The 12,701-nt window shown below is 30.0% G+C and overlaps 1 protein-coding gene across 1 annotated transcript in view; it reads right to left on the reverse strand.

Moving 5' to 3' along the window:
* LOC108577230 (protein FAM188A homolog) overlaps window positions 1-12,356 on the reverse strand; it is a 12,971-nt gene extending 615 nt beyond the window's left edge. The window contains exons 1-4 of the mRNA XM_017940362.1: window positions 12,080-12,356; window positions 7,337-7,760; window positions 3,666-3,934; window positions 212-509 (exon numbers count right to left, since the gene is read on the reverse strand). Of these exons, the coding sequence (XP_017795851.1) occupies window positions 212-509; window positions 3,666-3,934; window positions 7,337-7,760; window positions 12,080-12,185 (1,097 nt within the window). The 5' untranslated portion in view covers window positions 12,186-12,356. The remainder of the gene's footprint in view (window positions 1-211; window positions 510-3,665; window positions 3,935-7,336; window positions 7,761-12,079) is intronic.
* Between the last annotated feature and the right edge of the window lie 345 nt (window positions 12,357-12,701).

Here is a 12,701-nt window from a genome sequence, read left to right on the forward strand (position 1 = left end):
TGTGTAAGCTATTTTATGGATTAAAGCATTCAAATTTCTATTTACAACAAATATTTAAAAAATCTATATCATTTTGAAATTTATCTCTTTCTTGAAAATAACTCTTTAGGATGTTCTCTTGTAAGTCCAATTTGTTTTATCAGCATTGGACAATTGACAAATAAATTATATGAAAGTATAATGTTAATATAATCCCTGAAACTATACTTACTAATCTGCATCTGTGACCAATCCAAGTTCAGCAAGAACATCTTGTAACAAATTGGCAGAAATAAAATTGTATACTTCAGGATCGAATTTTCTAAAAACTCTCTTTGCTTGATCTGCAGGTGTCTCAGGACCGACTAGCCTTTTTTCAGTAGAGAATAGCACACTCAAATGAGTTTCTGAACCCAACACCCAAATGGGATGTGATGGAGACTTTAGAAAAGTTCCCACTTCGCAATAACGTAAATGCTCAAGAAGAGCAAGAAATCCTACTGGATTTTGTTTATCTATCCCTCGTAATTCTGCAATTAAAAAATTACTTGTACGTTAATAGTATTACATATAACACAAATTAATTCAATAACAGTAGCCACAAATATTAGACGATTGCACCTGCTCATATCATAGAGTAGGTGTTTATGATGGAGTTTAAGAACAGATGCTTCATAAACAAAACGTATTCTAATTCTTTTATTGTTATTTTTCATTTTGTGTTACAGTAACTAAAGTCTCAGTGCATAAATACAAACCTTTAAATGACCTTGATAAAAAAACAATACAATAAATACAATCAGCAAAAGTGTACAATAAATTTAATCACCTTTCCCCGAGGTTTTTACCTTTGTATAAAATGTTTTATGAAGATTTCCTTGAAATCTATCGATATTGTATGTGTCACGAAATAATTTAAGGGGGGAGACTTGCAGAACGGGTCGAAATCAAAATTTTTTGTTTGCATAAATCAATAGTAATACATCTGGAAAATATGTATGTCCGTGAAGTTGTAAACTGAAATTCGAAAGTGTTAATAAGACTACAACAGATTTCATAGCTACAAGGCAATTTGTTGTGAATCCTTGTAATGCCGATTTTCAAGTGTGAAAAGTGAGTGTGTTGGTCACGTTGAAAAACTCGAAGTACTTCGGAATGTAAAACAAAAACATAAGCAAAAAAAAAACTTTGGAGTAAAGGTGAATTAATATATGTTTTTATAAAAAACTGACAAATTATTACGACTTAACAATAAGGAGAAATGTTAACTCCGCTGAAGAAATGGCGAAATTGAAACTCAATACACATATATTGGGGAGCAATACATCTTTTTCATCGACACTTACGACGCGGAGCGGCTGGAAAGACAGGAACGTCGTAGTTTAAATATAACTAAGGAGGATCAGACATTAACAATTTGAACAATAAGAATTTTTCGAGGAAACAGAACAGTTCCTAAAACAGTTCCTGAAACAGTTTCTAAAAATTCTTACTTGTTAATACCTAAAACTTTAAATACGTTTTTTTCGAAACGATTTTCTTCAAATTAGCGTGAAGCATAACTCAAAAGACATTCAATCAATTGACTTGTCCCTGTGCGAATATGTAGATTAATATGTTCCGCTCGGGATGAACCTACATTTTTAATGATATTATTAATTTTAATTACTTTCATTGCATGATGAAGATGAAAATTTTTCGTCAAAATTGCCACTTTTTTTTCAACGTGTCGCCATTTTATTTTGCATCTTTTTTTGCATATTTAGGTTCATCCATAGCGTAATTTCATAAAGAACAGAAAACTCTGAATTTTTTATTTTCAATCATCAGTCCTTTTCCAGCTCCTTGTGACGCTAATTTTAAAGACTCCATCCTGCAGAAGGGCTCATTTTGTAGGTGGAATTTCAAGGAGTGACCATATTTTTTTTTTTAATTTGAATACCTCTAGCCCATCACAGAGAAATTTACAAAATAAGAATTTGTTTATGATTTACAGTACTATAAATTCAATTTTTCAAACAACAAAAATATTATTACAATAGGGCCATCCTTCTAGATTAAAACAAAAAAAAAAAAAAAAAAAAAAAAAAAAAAAAAAAAAAAAATGAAATAAAGAAAAATAATACCATCAAGCAGAGATTAAAATTCTTTTTGAATGAAATTTAGAATGGGTCAGTATTAGAGGTGTTTTAGAAGAATCCTGGTGTTGCACATTTCAGACTATGGTATCATATATTATATTTTTATATTAAATTAAATTCACTTTAAGGCTTTAAGGGTTTACACATGTCAGACAGTTTCAAAAAATCGATTTTTCTTTAAATTTTCTAAAAGTTTCATGTGTGTAGAATGTCTTGTCAAAGCGATATTTTAAAATTCGAAGTTTTGACGAAGTTATGGCAATGGATACGGAAACGGATTGTATCATGCGGAAGGCCTCGCAGATCAGGTGAAACGGACATATTGTATTAGAGCAATATTTTGTTGCTTACGAATGTGTCATTTAAGGTTTTCTTATCACATGTGATGTGATAAAAAAAGAAATAAGGAAAAACTAACAGATAAGTTGATAAATGAATTGACGATATATTAGGTTTGTTTTGCGGAACGAAAACTGTTGACATTGTTGACAGCTTAAGGAGGGAAATAATATTTTAAAAATGATGCAAACGATGCATTTTTTAAAATAATGGACGAACAACGAATAAGAAACTGTGAAAAAAAGGCGGAAGAGAAGAGTAAAAGAACATGAAAATCACTTAAAAAAACAAAGTAGGACACTGCCGACAGTTCTTCTTATGCCTATGGAAGGATTGTTATATGAACTTGGAATAGCAGATTAAAGATAAAATATAAAAAACCTTGACGTATCAGAAAAGAATTTTATCTTAAAACTTCTTTTACGTTTTCCTCGAAGCTGTTTTTTAAACTGGCCGACACAAAATCTTCGGAAGTACATATCCGATTTCGTTCAAATTTTGAGGGAATATTCTCTATAAAGAAAAAATTTTTTCGATATCTCTATTATTTAATTTTTTAGAACCGTTTAAAGTTGATGAGTTTTAGTAAAAAGAGATTTGTCCTCTTTAAAGTGTCGCCATTTCTATAATTATTAAAATCCTACGCTATATTGTAGGTAATACATTTTTATTTATAAATTAATAAGAATTTTAATTTGGACATTCCAGTCCTTGGCGGCGATGGCGGCCAACTATCAATGTTCCAACATACGCGGCTTCAGAGTTAGCAAATAACTTCGCCATTTTGTAGCATTTTTGATTCGAAAAAATTTGAAAATAGAAGCGGAAGTAAGGCGGAAGTTATATATTTGTCCACCAAAAAAACTGAAACTTTTCACTCAATAATTACCTATAAAAAAATTTCCAAAGAAAGCGATTTTTTGAAATCATCTGACAGGTGTACCCCCTTAAACTCACCATAAAGGGGTCCATTATATTATAACCTATCCTTACTTATCATGGAAATCAACACTTAATAATTTTAATTACATGTTTTATTTAAATAAGAAAATTAATTAAATTGAAAAAAAGTGTTTAGATTTAAATATCTTTCATATATAGTCTTAATATTGTAAAAGCATACTTCATCATTAAATCAACATTTTTATCAGCATTATTTGATCTAATTTGCTACTTAAACTATATAAAATGTAATAAATATCTTACTGAGGCCTCCAATATCTTGATCATGATCCCATACATGGCTGACTGCTCTTCCAGTAAGCATCAAGTTTATAAGACTTTGATTTCCATAACCATATGTAGAATCAATCATTGATTCCAAAGGATCCGACATTTCAGAACGGATTTCAGTGACACCTTTTGTAACAATTACGCTATAAAGAAGCAATAAAACGCCATATCGATCTTTTAACATCTCCAATCGTTCTGAAAAGAATTCTTCTACATGCTCAGATGTATTGGTTATGAATAACCTGAAAAACAGTATTTCTTGTTAGAACAAATTTCAGATGATATAGTTATGTGCTTATCTTGTATGAATAAATTTATGCAGAAAATGTTTAGTATCTTCACTTTTACAAATGAGAATATTATTTATAATTAATACAAGATAACACAAGGTGAGCAAGCTGATGCAAGGTCACCCATTCTGTATACAGTAGACTCCCTCTTATCCAGTCACGCTTTAATCGGTCTCCGCTTTAACCGGCCACATTTACGTTAGGAGTTCCAAGAGGAAAACAATTGACATATTCCGTGTTACGTATGTACTGTAACTCATTCGTGGTTCGTAGCATTTATCATGAAGGGAACTTCAATCGAACGAATGAGTACATTCTTCGGACTTAATTTTGAAATAAAATAAAAGAAAAAAGCTAAAAGTGTAAAGAGTTTAACTGAAGAGTTTTGTTTTTGTAGTCGAATATTGTAATCTAATCTTTTTTATCACTTTTTAAGGTTTTATCCGTAACTTAATATTCTGTCATGTAACGTGGCAAAAGATTCTAGAAACGAATATTGTACATTGTAATGATCCTATAATTTTTTAACTATTTTTGGTTGAGTTCACATAAACATATAATATACAGTGTGCCCGTTTTATCTGTAAATATGTAAATATCTCGAAAACTATGGATGATACAGAAAAATGTTTCAAACAAATGTTGTACGATATCAAGGGAGACATATGATACCGATATTTATTTTATCTTGCAATGACCACGAAAGGCCCTGTAAAGGTCACGTTTATATTTTTAAATAAGAACTATATTTTTTTATTGCATATACTTGCAGCCGACATCGAATCGTTTTCAAAACATTACCAACTTATATCTTTCGTATAAACTACGGCTGCACTATAGTATTTACACCCACGCCTATTGGGTTGTATGATACATCGTTGGAAAACGTATAAGTAGAGGAGTCTAACATGGGTGACCATTGCTACCGCAAATGTTCCATTCAGAAAATATGGATTAAAATGTGTAAATCTGACAAACCTAATTTAATAACGTAATCTTATGCACACCAATACTACAGTAATATTTCGAGCACATGATTAGTTGTATAAAGTCTCAATTCACGCCTAAATACACGTAATGACAAATGTACTTGTAAGTAAAATGATCTTTTTGCAAAAAGAATGTATTTTCTTCACCGTATTACTTATACTTATCCGTATCCTTCACTTATATGTTCCGAATGGAACATTTGCGGTAGTAATGACCATCCATGTTGGACTCTTCTGCTCGTACGCTTTTCAACGATGTAAACAATAGGCGTGGAACCAAATACAGTAAATTCTCCACAAGTGTCAGTCCGCAAGGAAGCTAAACCTGACACTTGTAGAGTCAGGGACTACGTTTTCGAGCCTCGCACCCGCCTTTGTAGTTTGCCGAACGTAGACAAGGACGGCGAATAAAAGATAAGGATGAAATGTGAGTCGAGGTAACCAAGCGATTTATATACTAACTTTTTTAATTTTACGTTTTTCTATCCCGAAATTTTTCTTAACATATTGATGAGATTTTTCTGATGAATATGACATCAAACATGACATAATTTGAACACCATTTACTTATTAACACGTTCACTGTCTGGCGTGACAGTGAATAAGTAAATGTTGTTCAAATTATGTCGTGTTTGATATCATTTTCATCAGAAAAATCTCACCAACATGTTAAAAAAAATTTCAGATGAAAAAAAGTAAAATTAAAGAAATTATATTTTTCTATTATGAATTGTCGAGCCGTGAAATCTCGTAAAAGAAACCGAGTGGTGTACTGACTGACAGCGAGCGAGATAACATAGGCGCAGCAATGACGCAGACTTAGGCGTAGGACCCATCTATACTGACATTTGTAGAATCCAAAATGACTGACACTTGTGGAGAATTTACTGTACTATAGTACTACTTAAACTACTGCAGCAACCCTCCTATGCTATGCCACCAGAGGGACGGACTAACCACAAGTTCTCGCTAGTCCTCATAAAGGCTCCCGTTTGTATATGTATCTATATATAACTTCTGACCTCAGTCTTTTCAGTGCTAAGACACGGGCCTTCCAGGAAGCCTTACTGTGACGAGTCTATTAGGAAGGTCCAGAACAGAAACAACTCCCTCAACCTTTACTTTTCCGCCGATCCTTCTAACAGTTTCTTTCATCTCTTCATTACTATTGAGACATTAAGTTTCAGAATTTGATATGCCGGTGGCATTAGCGTTTCCTGATGTGCGTAAGTAACTTGCACAGCGTAGTGCTATTGCGTTGTGCGCGTCGTGGTTCCGAATAATGAATTCTTGATTGCACAGTTACCCGTTAAATTAATCTTAGGTAAATAAGTTTATGCGAAAGATACTACAAGTTAGTAGCGCTTTGAAAACGTTTCGATGTTGGCTACAAGGAATATGCAATAAAGCAATATGTTCCGATTCAAAAAATATAAATGTGACTTTTACAGGGCTTTTCCACGTCATTGCAAGGTAAAATAAATATCGATATCATATGTCCCCCTTGTCATTGTACAACATTTGTTTGAAACATTTTTCCGTATGACTCATAGTTTTCGAGATATTACATACATATTTCCAGATAAACCGGACACGCTGTATGATAATATAGTACCTTTTATATGTAAATGATATAAATAATATTTGGTATATATTTCTGGATTTACCGGCCATTCGTTTATACGGCCAGAGGTCCGATCCTGTAGGAACCGGTTAAAAGTGAGTCTACTATACTTGTTGATATCGAATTAGTAATAATGCTTTGCTTTTTGGCTTCGGTAGATTTTTTATCATGATTGTATATGGATTTGCAAACGATTGTTTGGAACACTTACAGATACTCATAAATTGCGTTCATAGTCACGATAATGCTAACAAATATTGTCTATTTTGTTTTTTTTGCAGAACGTTACACAAAGTCTTTTTTGTTTGAGAAAACCAAACTAAATTCTGGGCTCTTTTAACTGTTTCTATTTCTACATATGGATTTACAATGCATCAATTGCCATTAAGAGAATATAATGAAATGCATTATAAGAAATATAAAATACTAAAGTGAAACGAATGACTCTAAAAAATTACAGAATTTTATTTTACCCATATTGTTAACTCAAGTGCACAGTCTAAACAAATAAAAATAGTATATTTGTACACAATATATTGTACAGTACAAGTGATGAACAAACATACTTGCCGCCATCAACTTTCAACATTAATAACTAATCAGACAAAAACATGTTATCTAAAAGTTAATATAATACTAGAACAAATAACTCCAAAAACAAATATATGTACTTTTAAATTACTTGTCAATGTTATGTAAAAGATACGAATTATTATCATTGTTCACAACAATTTTCCTTACCTCAATTGAGAATGGAAAAAATCAGAATCAATGCTTTTGCATTCGTGATTCACTTCCGAAAGTAATGTTTCTTTACTCTTTTCCTGATCCCCATTATCTTCTGCGCTTATCTCTTCTTCGCGATTTGCCTCTTCTGATACGCTTTCCTTCCATTTTTTTCTATTTTCTTCATTCGATAATTTACAATCCATAAACACAATACAGAACTTCGAAACTTTCTCCCCTGCAGCTTGCTTTAAAATTTCTATTGAAGCTCGTACTAATAGCTGGTAACATGTATCCAAATTTATACTTTTCCATGTTGAAATGTCGATTTCAGAAAGTAATTCTTTTAAGATAAAAGCTTGAACAGGAGCTATTACTGCACACGGACCACCTTCTGCTTGTATCAACGCTGTAGGTTCATCTGGGCTGAAATAGAACCCTAACGAAAGGAAAACAAAACATGAAATAATGATGCTGTGTTAATTTAAAGGAGATATGAACAGAAAAACAAAACAGTTTAGAAGGAAAGTGACCATGTAAGGAGCCCCTCCACTGTATAGCATTGCTTAAATGTTTGTAATGCCGAGTCCACACTGGTCAGAACTGTTCGCGCGAACAGAAGCAGCATCGCATCCACACTGTTGCTCGCTAATGAGTCCACTACTCACGAAAATGTCTACACTGCCGGTGAACATGATGGTTCGCGATCTGTTCGTGAACTGTTCGCGAACACCAGTGTGGACCTGGCATAACATTGTAAGCACTTTTACATAGTATGACCGGTTTATCTCGGAACACGGAAGTATCTTGAAAACTACGAATGATACAAAAAATATTTCAGATGAAAGTTGTAGGGTATAGAGGGCGACATATTGTTCTGGTATTCTTTTAACCTTGCAATGATCTTGAAAAGCTCTGTAAAGGTCATGTATAGGTTTTTAAATGGGAATGTATATATTTGATTATGTATTCCTATAGCTGACATCGACACGTTTCCAAAACACTGCATACTTATGGTTTTTGCGTAAATTATTATTGAGATATCAGCTTCCAAGTTTTACATGCCGCCGGCATTAGCGTTACCCGATGTACACTGCGGGAACAGATAAAGATGTTTTTCATAATGCTACTATGTACTGGTATGGCATTGCCGGAATATAAAGTTGTAGTTTTCCAATGTTTCCATAACATTGTCCGACCGAGTAATCTCCCCGTGTTGTACATCGGGTAACGCTAATGCTGACGACATGTAAAACTTGGAAGCTGATATCTCCATAATAATTTACGTAAAAACAACAAATATGCAGTGTTTTGAAAACGTTTCGACGTCAGTTATAAGAATACATAATTAAAAATATATGTTTTCATTAAAAACTTAAACATTACCTTAACAGAGCTTTCCATCGTTATTGCTAGGTTAGAAAAATACCAGAACAATGTGTCGCCCTCTATACCCTACAACTTTCATTCGAAATACTTTTTGTATCATTCGTAATTTTCGAGATACTTCCGTGTTCTGAGATAAACCGGACATACTTTATAATGTTCTTAGTGTTTCGGAAAAAACTGAATAGCAATAGGCAGTAAGGAAAAATATTATTCATCATGTTTATGTAATATCAAGTTATAAAACTTTTTATACTGTGGTCCAATACAAAATTAAATAATTTATATGCAAAATTATGGTATGTAGTAGCACTTGACATGCATATAACTGTTGAAGAAATTTATTTTCTTCTTTTTCTATTTTCTGTTAGTGTGAAGGTTCTAGAGTATTCTGCTAAAAGAATTTTTGAGAAATTCCAAATAAAATTACACGGATTTGAAGTCAAGCGTGCAGGTAAATAAATGGCACGAAAAACTTTAAACGCGTTTTTCCCGAAACTACGTTTTTCAAACTGGTTGACATGATTTCTTTCTATGTCTTACAACAAATTGAACTATTAAAATTTTGTTTAAAATGAAATATTTCTTTTAATTTTCTTTTATTTTCGATTTTAAATCAATGATTAATTGAAAATAGTAATTATTTTTATTTTTGATAATTACAACGAACATAATCTTGTCAACCGTGAAGGAGGAATTTTTGGAAGTGACCATACATTAATGCATCTATTTCAGTAAATATTTCTTATTGTTTAATGTAACAACGTGAAAAAAAATGATGTAGATTTGTTAGTGTAGAAGAAAAAAATTCATAAAACTGCCCATTTTTCATACATTTTCGAACGAATAACGTTACAATAAACTGATATTTTTACAGATGAAAATAATAGGTTTTTTACATATTTAGTATAACTTTACAATCTGAGCAGTTTTAATGATTATTAATATTTACTTCATTTGAATATGTGTTTTTATCATGTTTATATGACCTTTTTACTTTCATTTTCTTCAATTACCATTTTCTGGGAGGCAATAATAAGTATGTTCCAGATATATATATTTATTAATATTAAATAACCTGCTTGATATAAATAAATAATCAGATAAAATGTACATAAAAAAGAATAAATTAGTACAGAATCTGTAAATATCAATTTCAATACAAAGTGCATATATGGAATCATTTTTCATGTTATATTAAGCAATTTAATTTATTTATATTTATAGACATTTCAAATATTAATAGAAATTTTAATAATAAAATTAGTATATTAAAGTATATTAAATGTCTTATTCTAAATGTCCTAATTATATAAGCACCAAAAATATTTTGTCTTTTATGCAGGTTGTTCCAGTTTTCTTCCAGCCAAACTTTGTCAGTATATTCTATGGGTGCACATAAAAAACATGTTATATAAACATAGGCCGTTTGAAGCTCTAATTAAAAAGTTATAACAAAAATATAAAATATGAAGAGTATAGCACTGGACTTGTGATTACAACTATATAAAGTAAAAATAGATCAATAATATTTAAATCTAACTTGTTTATTCAAGCTGTACTTACTATCAGAGGTTGTTAAAGGTGTTGAATGTAACATCTGCCAGTGCCATTCTTGTATAACAATAACTACAAGTTCATTACTATTCCCTTCGTATTTCATATTTCTGTTATAATTTTTAATAAAACTTCAAACAACTTATGTTTATATAACATTTTTTCTTTACACTAAAACACTAGAACACCCTGTATATGGTATTAAAGCACTTTGATTTGATTTTTTTGTTCTACAGGTTATTGTTATTATTACTATAATCACCAACTAGTATTACTATTGTTACATTATACAAACAATGATTACTTCAGATTCATTATTTTTAAATGTTTATAACATTTTTGTTATTATTACAAATTTGAAGTGTCAAAACTTCAATTAAAGAGTTCATATACAGAACATATTTTGCATCAAGTATTGTATACATCAAATTAAAATTAGGTAATATTCAAATTGATGTTTAAATGTATGTCTAAAGCAATTATCTGAGTAAATTCTATTTAGCAGTATATTTAATCTACATAAATTATTTTATTTATTCAGATAATTCATTACAGCATAGATTTGTAAGAATGCATTTAGATGCAACATCTGAAAATTAATTGTAAAAGTCAAGTCTAAAAAAATCGACATGTTTGTGTAAAACTAATCACTTATTAATTTATAATGTGTTCAAGAAAGTTGAAAACAAATTACTATAGCCTATTAACAATAGAAATGAAACGAAAGAAATGAAAAAAGTATATGGAACATATATAATAATTTAAAAAATTTAAGGGTTTCTTGTTTGTTAAACAAAATTTTATAATGCTAAACAGTTTCATAATTGTAATATATCTTTATTTTATAAAAAAATGAAGTATTAATATTATTATCATATTACGCATATATAAAAGTATGTAATAATGCTTTAATGACTTTATAGTATAACAAATATTTAACAATTTCTCTTTTTGCAATAGTAGTTTGTTAGTCTGAAAATTGATGATAAACATTTTCAAATATTTTTGTCATATTATGAATTGTTATAAATGCAAAAATTTTCTTTAGTAAATATACCTTGTCATAGTATCTTACGTTGATGGTACATATTTACATTTCATAACATGATTTTCAAAAATTGAAAATTATAGTAGAAAATAATTTAAGCATTGATATCATGTAATATTAAACAAGCATTGGATTAGTAATGGTTTAAAAACTCTAAAGACATAGTTCACTTATAAATTAGAATAAATGCTAAAAGAATACCAATTATTTATTCAAAAAATATATTATAGTTAATTGTATTGATTAAGATATTATCAATGAACATGCTTACTTTCTACACAAATTTACAATTACATTTACTATGGAATTAGTGAAAGTTATACTTTAGGAAGATTCTTGTTTAATATATTATTAGAAATAAACAAATTAATAAAGAAACCAATACAAATTTACAAGCTACCAAATTAAGTATTTGATATATTAATACATATTTACCATATTAATTACTACCAAAAATATTAAGCATAAAAAATGTATAAATCTGGCTATATTAAAACATGGTGAAGATGTATTTAGACGTTTTAAAGAATATAAAATATACAATATACTGATTCAGTATTATTTAAATATATTTTTTATAAGCAAGTATCATATTAAATAATAAATTTTCGTACCGTCTATCTTTTTATTAATAATAATTGAAATTAATTTAATCGATAAGTAATCAATTATCGTTGCTGTGACTTCGAAATAATAAAGATTTAGTTAAATTTAGATAATACAAAATTAATTATAAAATATTGAAAAATAAAGAAATATTAGCATACCTTGAGCCCACCGTTTAAAAACATCTTGTTTTATAGTATTACCCCAGAGTAGTGTTTTGATGGAATGTACAAACTCGTTATCGCACTGAATAACATTTTCAGCCATTATCCACGTTTTCTTTGATTAGCAGAACATTAACACGCGTCGCACAGACACGAATTATTTCCACGTAATCATAATATTCTTTTGTAATTCCGACGAATTGGATTATTTTATTATTTTTTTAAACAATTAGACTTGTATTGTATAACCTATTTCATCAATGAAACAATCACCCAGTACTTCGCCATTTTGAATTTAGCATAGCTAATGAAGATTCGAGATGGGTGAAACCTACTTCTCACATTTAATAGTGGGACCTCATATCTACGATAAACCTGTTTTGTATTACCGCTTAAATCGTATTGTTGCGTGGCTAATTGGGAATTTTGAATAGAATTGTTACGTTGGTTGTTATTCAGGTTGTTACTCTGCTCGTAGTTATGCAGTTATATTTAAAATAAATAAGAAAATCTAAATGTTAATTAAGAATTATTTAAGAAATTTTAATGTTTTTACAATTTTCTTTTATTTCAAAAATATCGCATCTATATTGTTTGAACGGAGAGAAAGGAATGAATG

The sequence above is a fragment of the Habropoda laboriosa genome, unplaced genomic scaffold (genome assembly GCF_001263275.1).
Source record: "Habropoda laboriosa isolate 0110345459 unplaced genomic scaffold, ASM126327v1 scaffold700, whole genome shotgun sequence".
NCBI classification, from domain to species: Eukaryota; Metazoa; Arthropoda; class Insecta; order Hymenoptera; family Apidae; genus Habropoda; species Habropoda laboriosa.